General features: G+C 44.7%; 1 protein-coding gene across 1 annotated transcript in view; it reads right to left on the bottom strand.

Annotated features, from left to right (window-relative positions):
* Positions 1 to 10,481, bottom strand: part of LOC135875164 (cohesin subunit SA-2-like) — an 82,124-nt gene extending 71,643 nt beyond the window's left edge. The window contains exons 1-3 of the mRNA XM_065400160.1: positions 10,318 to 10,481; positions 9,160 to 9,846; positions 1,278 to 1,451 (exon numbers count right to left, since the gene is read on the bottom strand). Coding sequence (XP_065256232.1) covers positions 1,278 to 1,327 — 50 coding nt within the window. The 5' untranslated portion in view covers positions 1,328 to 1,451; positions 9,160 to 9,846; positions 10,318 to 10,481. The remainder of the gene's footprint in view (positions 1 to 1,277; positions 1,452 to 9,159; positions 9,847 to 10,317) is intronic.
* Between the last annotated feature and the right edge of the window lie 123 nt (positions 10,482 to 10,604).

Genomic DNA, 10,604 nt, shown 5'->3' on the forward strand with positions numbered 1-10,604 from the left:
TGACTAATTACTGTTTAATTTATCAATTTGTTCCAAAACCTCCTCTATCAACACCTCAGTCTGATACTTCAGATCTGTCCCCTAGAATGAATGGCTCAGGTATGGGAATCTGTCTCACATCCTCTGCAATGAAGACCAAGGCAAAGAATTCATTTAGCTTCTCCACAATGGCCTTGTCTTCCTTGAGTGCTCCTTTAGCACCTCCATCATCCAGTGGCCCCACTGATTGTTTGGCAGGCTTCCTGCTTCTAATGTACAACAGAAGCCCATTTAACCGAGCCTCCATTATTATCCAGCTCTCCATATTAACTGAACATCCAGCACACAAACAGGAATATGGGAAACTGACATCACCTCCATGACACCACTACTTTTTAGCCTTGTAAAAGGACTGTGACTACTAAGCGAAAACACATATTACTGTCAATGGATGCTAAAATAGAGATTATTAATAAAATAAAAAGGAGAGTCACTGACAAAAATAGCACAACAGTATAGAACTGGAGAAAACACAGAATCAAACATTAAACACAATGCCAAGCAAATTCTTAAATACAGCACGAAGAATTCTGCATCCTGGAAGACCATGAAGCAACCGAAGGACGCTGATCTAGGTGAAGCCCTTTATCAGTGGTGAGGGAGGAAGGCATTCCTATTAGTGATCCTTTACTATGTGAGAAGGCTAAGAGCTTTAATCAAGCTTTAGGAGGAGATGCTGGTTTCTCTGCTAGTCAGGGATGGCTCAGTCAGTTTAAAAAGCGTGAAAACACCCAACAACTAACAGTCACCAGGGAAAAGCTGTCTGCCGATTTGGGAGTTATTTCTGACTATCAAAAAAAATTGCAAGATATCTTAGCCAAGCACAACTTGTCACCGGAACAAGCTTATAGCTGTGACAAGACTGGCTGTATTGGAAGATATTGCCATCAAAAACACTTAATACCAGAACGTAAAGACCTGTGCCTGGCTACAAACAAAGCAAAGAAAGTTTAACAATCCTGGCCTGTGCTATTGTCAGTGGCACACACATGCTCCCATTAACTGTCATTGGTAAAGCAAAGAATCCATGTGCGCTTAAAAATGCACTCATGGATGCTTTGCCCGTCATCTACAAATCACAGGGAAAAGCACGGATGGACAGTGCTTTGTTTCATGATTGTTTTTTTTAAAACTTTTGTACCAAGCATATGGGTTCATCTGAATGAAGAAAACATCCCACCAAAAGCTATCTTACTGCTAGACAACACACCCGCTCACCCTGACAACGGAGGGCTTACCTCCCAAGATGACCCGATCTTCTGTTTTTTTCTCCTTCCAAACGTAACATCTCTTGTGCAGCCTATGGACCAAGGAGTGCTGGAGAGTCTAAAATGGCACTATAAATGGCATCTTCTTAATCAACCACTGATGTCTGATGAAGCATCTGAGAATGAAGGCAACATGTTGCAGCACTGGAAAAAAATCAGTATCGAGAATGCTATATATGGAGTTGCAGAAGCCTGGAAAGACATCCCTGGGTCAAGCTTACAAAAACTGTGGAAAAATCTGTGGCCTGCAGTTATTGCTAACACTTAGGACACTGAACTTGAAGCTGCAACAGCAACATTAGCAGCTGAAGAAGAGACCAATGCATTTGTTGACCTCCTCCACAGACTTCCTGGCTGCACAGAAGTTGACAAAGATGATGTTGCAGATTGGCTTGAAAATGATTGATGCTAATGACCCTGGCTATCAGTTACTGGATGATGCCGAAATCATGCAGACTGTACACTACAGGCAGACAGTGATTATGAAGCTGAAGATTCTGCCAAGGAAGAATTGACAGAAAAAATTTCTCACTGCAATTCTGCAACAGCAGGAAACTTCTTCCTTCCGTACTTGACACAAGAGCCCAGTACTAACCCCACTGAACTGTGGTTAATGAAGCAACTTTGTGATCGTACAATGAAGACAAGAACCTCTCATCTAAAAAACACTGTAAAGAAGGGGGCTATGTTTTAAGGCTTGAATTTATCATTTCTGCATTTTTAAAAACTGGTACTCTTCATTAGCAATAACTGTTCGTGCAGACAGTAAATAAAGAAGGGAGCTATGTTTTAATGCTTTGTAATTATCATTTTTGCATTTTTTTAAAATTGTACTGTTTGTGATGTTACGAGTAAACATGCAAAACAGAGATGGTGCCTTCTGTAACATTAGACATAATGTTCAGGGTTAATGACTAAAGAGTGTAAAAATGATCAATACAACTTGTTAAATACTCATGTCGGTTTTCCTGTTAATAAATGAACAAAACATTGTTTGTAAGAACTAACCGTTTGTATATTCTGTTAAATAGATTAAAAGGGGGGTATGTTTTAATGCTTTTTCTGGGAGGGATCAGCTGGTTTAAAAGCAACTCCGCATTTTAAAATAATGGCGTGAAAGCTCTTTGCCCATTCTCCTGATTATCTGAATTTTTGATTCTCCGATCTGGTCCTGGTCCCAATTAGATCGCTACATTTTGCTGTTAGTTTTTGTGTCTTTTGCTAGTTACTTCTGAATGGATTATCTCCTCTCAGATACCCGTGTGCAACCCGCATTGATTTCAATGAGGCTGCATAGGTGTAACTGTGGGCAGATTGTGGTATGACATATTATGATATGACATATTATGAAAGTGCCCCAACCTTTTGAAGTGCCCACAATATCTATCATTCATTTCTACCTAGGTTTCTACTTCAGACAGGAATTTACTGGAAAGAGCACTGGAAGGCAACAAGACCGCAAAGCAAATTCTTGTCAAGGAGTGGTGGAGATGAGTGCATCTCCGAGCTCCTGTAGAACCCAAATTAGATGACAGCACCCTGGAGAAGACCTGTTTTGGAGGTGGTGAGATCAGCAAGTAACTGATTAAAATTTAGGTTCAGCTAGTGAAGATGCAAAAACACATAAGAACTGCACAAAAGTTTTTCTTCTGAATTTAAACAATTTTGCCTGTTTTAGTCTTGTTTCATTTATCCATTCCCTATATATTCCTTGACTAAGGTTTGTAATGGTTGTAAATATTGTTTTAAATCTAGTCTGCATTTTCTCCTTACACAGCGATAGTGTTGCTTGTAATATGAAAGAACATAAGAACTGCCATACTGGGTCAAACCAGTTGTCCATCTATCCCAATATCCTGTCTCCAACAGTGGCCAGTGTCAGAGCTTCAGATGGAATATCTAGAACAGGGCAATTTTGGAAAGATCCTCCCGTCTTCCCCTCCCAGCTTTTGGCAGTCAGATTTAGGCCACCCTGAGCATGAAGTCATTGATGGATCTATCCTCCATGAACTTATCTAGTTCTTTTTTGAACCCAGTTATACTTTTGGCCATCTTAACATTCTATGGCAATGAATTCCATAGGTTAGCTGTGCATTGTGTGAAGAAGTATTTCCTCGTTTGTATTAAACCCACTGCCTATTAATTTCATTGGGTGACCCCTTGTTTTTGTATTGTGGGAAAGGGTAAATAACACTTCTCTAGTCGCTTTTTCCACACCATTCATGATTTCACAGAGGTCTATTATATCCCCCCTGGATTGTCTCTTTTCCAATCTGAACAGCTCTAATCTTTTTAGTCTCTCCTCATACGGAAGCTGTTCCATATTCTTGATCATCTTAGTTATCCTTCTCTGAAACTTTTCCAGTTTCCCTATATCATTTTTGAGATGGGGCCACCTGAACTGGACACAGTATTCAAGGTGTGGATGCACCATCATTTTATATAGTGGCATTATGATATTGACTTTTTTTCTATCCCTTTCCTAATAGTTCCTAACTTTAGCCTTTTTGACCACTGCTGTGTGCTGAGCTGAAGTTTTCAGAGAACTATGCATAATAACTCCAAAATCTCTTTCATTAATGGTAACAGCTAATTTAGAACCTCTCATTTTGTACGTATAATTGGGATTATTTTTTTCAACGTAAATTACTTTGCACTTAACAACATTGGATTTCATCTGCCATTTTGTTACCCAGTCACCCAGCTCTGTGAAATCCTCCTGTAAGATCATGTCTACATAACACAGTTTGGTCAACAAAAGTCAGCTTTTGTCAACAAAACGATGGAGGAGTACACGCTGAAATGCTCCTCCTGATGATTTAACTCTCTTGCAATGCCAACATAATAAAATCACCTGGACGAGAGGCACAGAGCTTTTTGCGACAAAGTTAGAGCGACACAATGTCAGTGTAGACACTGTGTTATGTCACCATACATGGCCTTCAGGGTGTGTCCCACAATGCCCATCACGGCCACTCTGGTCACCAGTTTGAACTCCGCTGCCCTGCAGCCAGGTACACATGCATGCGTCCCTCTCTCTTTAAAGGCCCAGGAATTCCTTTAAATTCCTCTTCCTGTTTGTTCGGCACGGACAGCTCACATAGTATCTTTCCAGCTGACCATGCTGGCTTTCCACAGCAAACACTCTCCCGCCTGAAGTACACCGGAGTTATTGGATCTGCTGAGTCTGAGGAGAGGCGGCTTTGCAGTCACAAAGCCAGCCGTAGAAACTTTTTCTGCTCCAGCCATAGAAACTTTGATACCTATGGACAGATTGCTTGTGGCATAGAGGAGAAGGGGCATGAAAGGGACATGCAGCAGTGCTGTGCTAAGATCAAGGAGCTGAGGCAGGCATACCAGAAGGCAAAGGAGGCCAATTGTCGGTCTGGTGCATTGCCAAAGACATGCCATTTATTTACAAGGAGCTGCATGCCATCCTCGGTGGCGACCCCACCTTCACCACCAACAGCCCCATGTATACTTAGGGGGGCTGGAGACAGCAGCCAGCAGACTGTACCCTGAGGATGAAGTGGTGGATGATGAAGTGGAGTTGGAGGAGGAGATGGGACAGGCAACTGGGACATCCATTGGTGTGGTGAGCCAGGGCCTCTTTTTTAACTTTGGAGTGGTCTAGCCAGTTTCAGCACTCCAGCTCTGGTGTGCATGACACAGAAAAGGGAAGCTCCGGTAAGTATCCATTGTGCTTTGATACTGCATGAGGTAGCCCTCTGCTTTTTTTCCCCAGGGTAGAAGAGGGATAGAAATAACCAATACAATTTTCCTGGAGGTACTTTGCAATCCTCTGCTGAAGGTTCCTTGGGAGGGCAGCCTTGTTTCTTCCCCCACACTAGGAAAGTTGCTGCGCCAATCAGCAATTACCTGTGCAGGCATCAAAGCAGCACACAGGCAAGCAGCATACAGACCCAGTCTGCAGTTGCATGCATGCAGGAGCTGCATCCTTGCATCCTTGGTTACCCTCAAGAGTGAGGTGTCAGCTACTATCAACCCTGACTGTATAAAACGGTGCCAGTATTCATAATAGTGGCCCTAGGTGCTTCTATTGATACCCCTGTGAACCCCACCCTTTCTCCCATCTTGCCCCTTCCCCCCCCGGCCGAACTCATCCTTAGGGCTCTTGCCGTGCTGTGTACCTGCTAAGGGAAAGTGAGAAAGTGGTGTATCTAACTTGTATGAATCAAGGCTGTGAGTGCACTCACAATAGTGCTACTGTCTATCGTTTCTTTAGCTTTTGCAGATGTTCTCTTGAGGATCTCCTCCTGCACACTGGCTGAGCAGTTCTCTCTGATAAGAAAACCAGGAGGAGTAAGGAAAACATTCAAGGAGATGTTGCATCATCTGATGCTACTTATAGCGAGCAAAGAGCATGGAGAGAGACTGAAAAACTGAAAATGGGTGGCCAGGAGAGGAAACGGGCAGGAGCAGATGATACACCTGCCGGAGGACCAAACAGACATGCTGAGGTCCCTGATTACACTGCAGGCGGAACACAGGTGCTCGCCTCCCCCTGCAGCCTATACAGACCTTCCTTCCATTCCCTCCCCAAACTCCACACACAAATTCCTCAGCCATCACAGTACCCCATGCATTCCACCCTTTGGGACATGTTTCACAATGAAAGCTGGACATACACCCAGCTGTGAGAGCTTCATTTCAAAAAGCACTCCTCAGTATCACGTCCTTTGTGGAAAACAGAAATGCTTGTATAGCTGATGAATAAAAATGTACATATAAAAAGAAAACCAATATTTATTTGCCTATAAACACATGGTGGTTGCTGCTGAAATTCATACACAGTGGCAATCGGTGCATTAGCAGACTACAATTAATGCACACACGGAAATCATTAAAAGGCTCATACTACCATGAAGGAAAGCAATGCCTGGCTCAATGCATTAAAGAAAAACACATTACTGGGGCTCTTTCTCAAAATGCTCCTGCAAACTCTCCCTGATTCGAATAGCCCACCCCCACCCCCATTGAACCCCTCTAACAGCCCTGGTATTTGGCTGCTCAAAAGCAGCTGCCAGTCGATCTACCTCAACACTCCACCCCTGCGGAAACTTTTCCCCCTTAACTTCACAAATGTTATGCAGAGCACAGCAGGCTGCTATGATCATGGGAATTTTCCTCATTGAGGTCTAAACTGCCAAAAAGGCAGCGCCAGTGACCCTTTAATCTGCCAAAGGCACATTCAACGGCCATTCTGCACCTGCTGAGCATGTTGTTGAAGCGCTCCTTGCTGCAGTCAAGGTTTCCAGTGAATGCTTCATGAGCCATGGGAACAAGGGGTAGGCTGGGTCTCCCAGGATCACAACTGGCATTTCCACATCTCCAATTGGAATCTTCTGGTCTGGAAAGAAAGTTCCTGCTTTCAGCTTTCTATATAGGCCAGCATTCCTGAAGATGTGTGCGACATGCACCTTCCCTGACCCCCTGCGTTGATGTCAGTGAAACGACCTAGAGGATCCACCAGCACTTGCAATACCATAGAAAAGTAGCCCTTTCTGTTGATATACTCCATCACGAGGTGGTCTGAGGCCAAAATAGGGATATGCGTGCCATCTATCACCCCACCACAGTTAGAGAATCCCATTGAAGCAAAGCCATCCACTATTTCCCGCATATTGCCCAGAATCACAGTCTTTCATAGCAAGAGACGATTAATGACCCTGCACACTTGCATGACTGCAACCCCCACGGTGGACTTTCCAACTCCAAATTGCTTCGCGACTGATCAGTAGCAGTCTGGAGTTGCCAGCTTCCACACAGCAATCACCACTCACTTCTCCACCCTGCGGGCAGCTTTCATTTTAGTGTCCCTGTGCCGGAAGACAGGGGTGAGCTCCGCACACAGTTCCAGGAAGGTGGCTTTGTGCATCTGAAAGTTCTGCAGCCACTGCTTGTCATCCCATACCTACATCACAATGCAATACCACCAAGCCCAGTACTGATGGTCCGTGTGCAGCTGCTCCGTGAATGCCAACAGCAATCTTGAATTGTTTCTTTCCATGGCATGCAGCAGGGCAGACACCACGGTGTCATTATCAGATTCACAGTCCATGAAATACTGCAGGATTAGCTGAGTTGTGTTCATAATGCTCATCACAAGACTGCAGAGCAGTGTAAGATCTATGCTTTGAGACAGAGATACCGGGCATGCAGTTTACAGGGGTGGTTGAAAAGTGGCGCGAAACATAGTCAGAAGCCCATAGAATGATGGGACGGAGAAAACTGCATCATGGGACAGTGAGCCCGCCCCCTTAAGGCACTGTGATCCCTTGCCAGAGCATCCAGGGGCAAATGTTGACGAGTTGTACAGTGGGATAGGTACCCAATGTGCATTGCTCTCTCTGTCAATGCAAGAGCACCAACTGTGGACACACTCCATCATCACAAGGAGCATTGTGTGGATGTGCAAAAGTAGTTTAATTACAGCAGTAGATGATCGTCGACGTAACTTAAGTCGACTTAACTTGGTAGGGTAGACAAAGCCTAGCTCTTCAGACTTAAATATCTTGAATAATTTGGTATTATCTACAGACTTTGCCATTTTACTGTTCATTCCATTAATGATCTGGAAAAGGAATATGTTGAACAGCACAGGTCCAAGTGCAGATCCTTATTTCCCTTTCTCCATTCTGAAAATTAACCATTTATTCCTATCCTTTGTTTCCTATCTTTTAATCAGTTACTGATCCATGCAAGGACCTTTCCTGTTACCCCATGACTACTTAGCTTCCTTAAGAGCCTTTGGTAATGGTAAAGGACCCTGCCAAAGGTCTTCTGAAAATCCAAGTACACTATACCTACCAGATCACCCATGTCCGCGTTTTTCAACCCCTCAAAGAATCTAATAGATTGGTGATGCATGACTTCCCTTTACAAAAGCAATGTTGACTCTTCCCCCCAACATATTGTGTTCATCTATGTTTATGATAATTTTATTCTTTACTATAGTTCCTACCAATTATTTCATCTGGTGCTGAAATTACACCCAAAGGCCTATAATTGCCAGGATTGCACCTGGAGCCCTTTTTAAAAATCATCATTACATTAGCTACCTTCCAGTCATCTGGCACAGAGGCTTGTTTCAGCGATAGGTTGTAACAATACAGTTCTGCAATTTCATATTTGAGTTCCTTCAGAACTCTCTGGTGAATACCATCTGGTCCTGGTGATTTATTACTGTTTAATTTATCAATTTGTTCTAAAACCTCTTCTATTGACACATCAGTGTGGGACAATACTTCAGATCTGTCACCCAAAAAGCATAGCTTTGATGTGGGTATTTCTCCCACCTCTTTTGCAGCAAACACTGTGACAAAGAATTCATTTAGCTTCTCTGCAGTGACTTTGTCTTCCTTGAGTACTCCCTTAATATCTCAGTCGTATAGTGGCCCCATTGCCTGTTTAACAGGCTTCCTGCTTCTGATGTACTTTAAAAAATTCTTACTGTTAGTGTGTGTATCTTTAGAAAGTTGCTTCTCAAATTCTTTCGTGGCCTGCTTATAAGGGAACAATAAAGGGAACAAATCATTTAGGTCAAGATTCTGCAAATTTTTCAGGGCAGGCAGACTCTGCCTGAAATCAATGAGGGCCAAAAGTCATGGAATAACTTAGGCAGATCAAACTAGACTTTGAATCTTTCAAGGAAGGGAGGAGGTAATCAATGAGGCAACAAAAGTAGGAGTTAGTACAGCATACAATCAGTAGAGAGAATCCCCCAAAGCCATGCATCATGGATCCACCCAGTGACTGCAGGAGTCATTAGACAAGGGCAATTCACCAAAATACCAATGTATTTTAGAAACTCCTCATTGTCAGGACTTACTTTTGGCTGGGGAGGTTAGTGGCTGTGTTGGGCTTGGCTATCATTTCCGTTACATCATTTCAGCAGAGTAAAAAACAAGTTAACATGATCCACACCACTTTCAGGAAACTTCGCCAGGAATGGGAATAAGAGTAGGGTTACCATATTTCAAGTTCCCAAAAAGCAGACACTGCAGGGGGTGGAGAGAATGGGAGGGGAGGGAAGGGAAGCCGAAGGGGGCGTACCTGCAGCGGGGTACTCACAGGAGATGGGGGAGCAGTGTCACTCCCTGTCACAGTGGCAGGGCGGCTGGCACAAGCCCAGGACACAGTGACAGTTGTCAGTCAGCACCTCCCCGTGAGATCCCTTCCCCAGGGCTGAGCAGGGCAATGGGGCATGGGTGGGCAGGATTCAGCAGCTGTGACTTGCAGGGGAAAGGACCAGTCAGCTGCAGATGCAGGGGAATGGCCCAATCAGCGGTGGATACAGGGGATGGACCAACTGGGAAGCTGATCAATTGTGGCTCTTTCTGAACTGCAGCTTCTCTGTTCTGCAAAATCCGGGACATTTGCTGTTATTTGAAAACCCCGCTGGGACAGGGAAAGCAGGCTCAAAAAAGAGGCTTTTCTGGGGAAACCGGGACTATGGTAACCCTAAATAAGAGCAGCAGAAACTAAACTCCACTTCCTTGGTTCTTGTCAGAGAAACCTGTCAAGAAAAAGAATGGCTAGAGGTTAGCAAGGCAAATCTTCTATAATCAAGTTAAAAAAGAAAGCCAAAAAAGAAAGCCATTTTAAGGGTAGTGACTTCAAAATAAAAGAATGGATTGTGAGGGTAAGGTGGCGATAGCATCTAGCGCCTATGAACAGTCCTACAGAGCAAGCGGGGTTTTAAAAGGTAACTAGAGGACATACTGTGGGTTCATATTTATCACTGCACCATTACAGAGAACACAGGAAATATGCAGGTATCCCCCCACTGAATGAGACGCAATCCTTGGGCATTGCAGATAACATGACCAACTAGTCATTTGGGGGCAGGGAAATCCAGTGCAAGAGGGTAGCACAGGGGGATGGGATGCGAGAGAGGCGCAGCACAGCGCAGGGGTGCCAAGGCAATACATGGGCAGGAGGTACGGACAGTCCCTCCGGGGGGGGGAGCATTAAGGACAAGACTCACCCCTGACGCTCTAGAACACAAGCCCGTGACACCCGCGCGCGCTACCCAGACACTGCGCGATCCCGCGCCGCACACGCCCCAGCCTCAAACACGGCGGCGACCACTCAAGAGGCCCCAAGCCATTGGTACGCGAGAGCGCGTGCGCCAAGTCGGCCTCCCGGAGTGCGGCTGAGTATCACGTGACGCAGTCGAGCCGTCACTCACTACAATTAATAAATTCCTCTTCCCGCGGGCCCATCCCGGCAGTCAAAGCCCCGCCCACCCAGGAAACAGACCCCGCCCAAAAG

Source organism: Emys orbicularis, chromosome 1 (assembly GCF_028017835.1).
Source record: "Emys orbicularis isolate rEmyOrb1 chromosome 1, rEmyOrb1.hap1, whole genome shotgun sequence".
In the NCBI taxonomy this organism is placed as follows: domain Eukaryota; kingdom Metazoa; phylum Chordata; order Testudines; family Emydidae; genus Emys; species Emys orbicularis.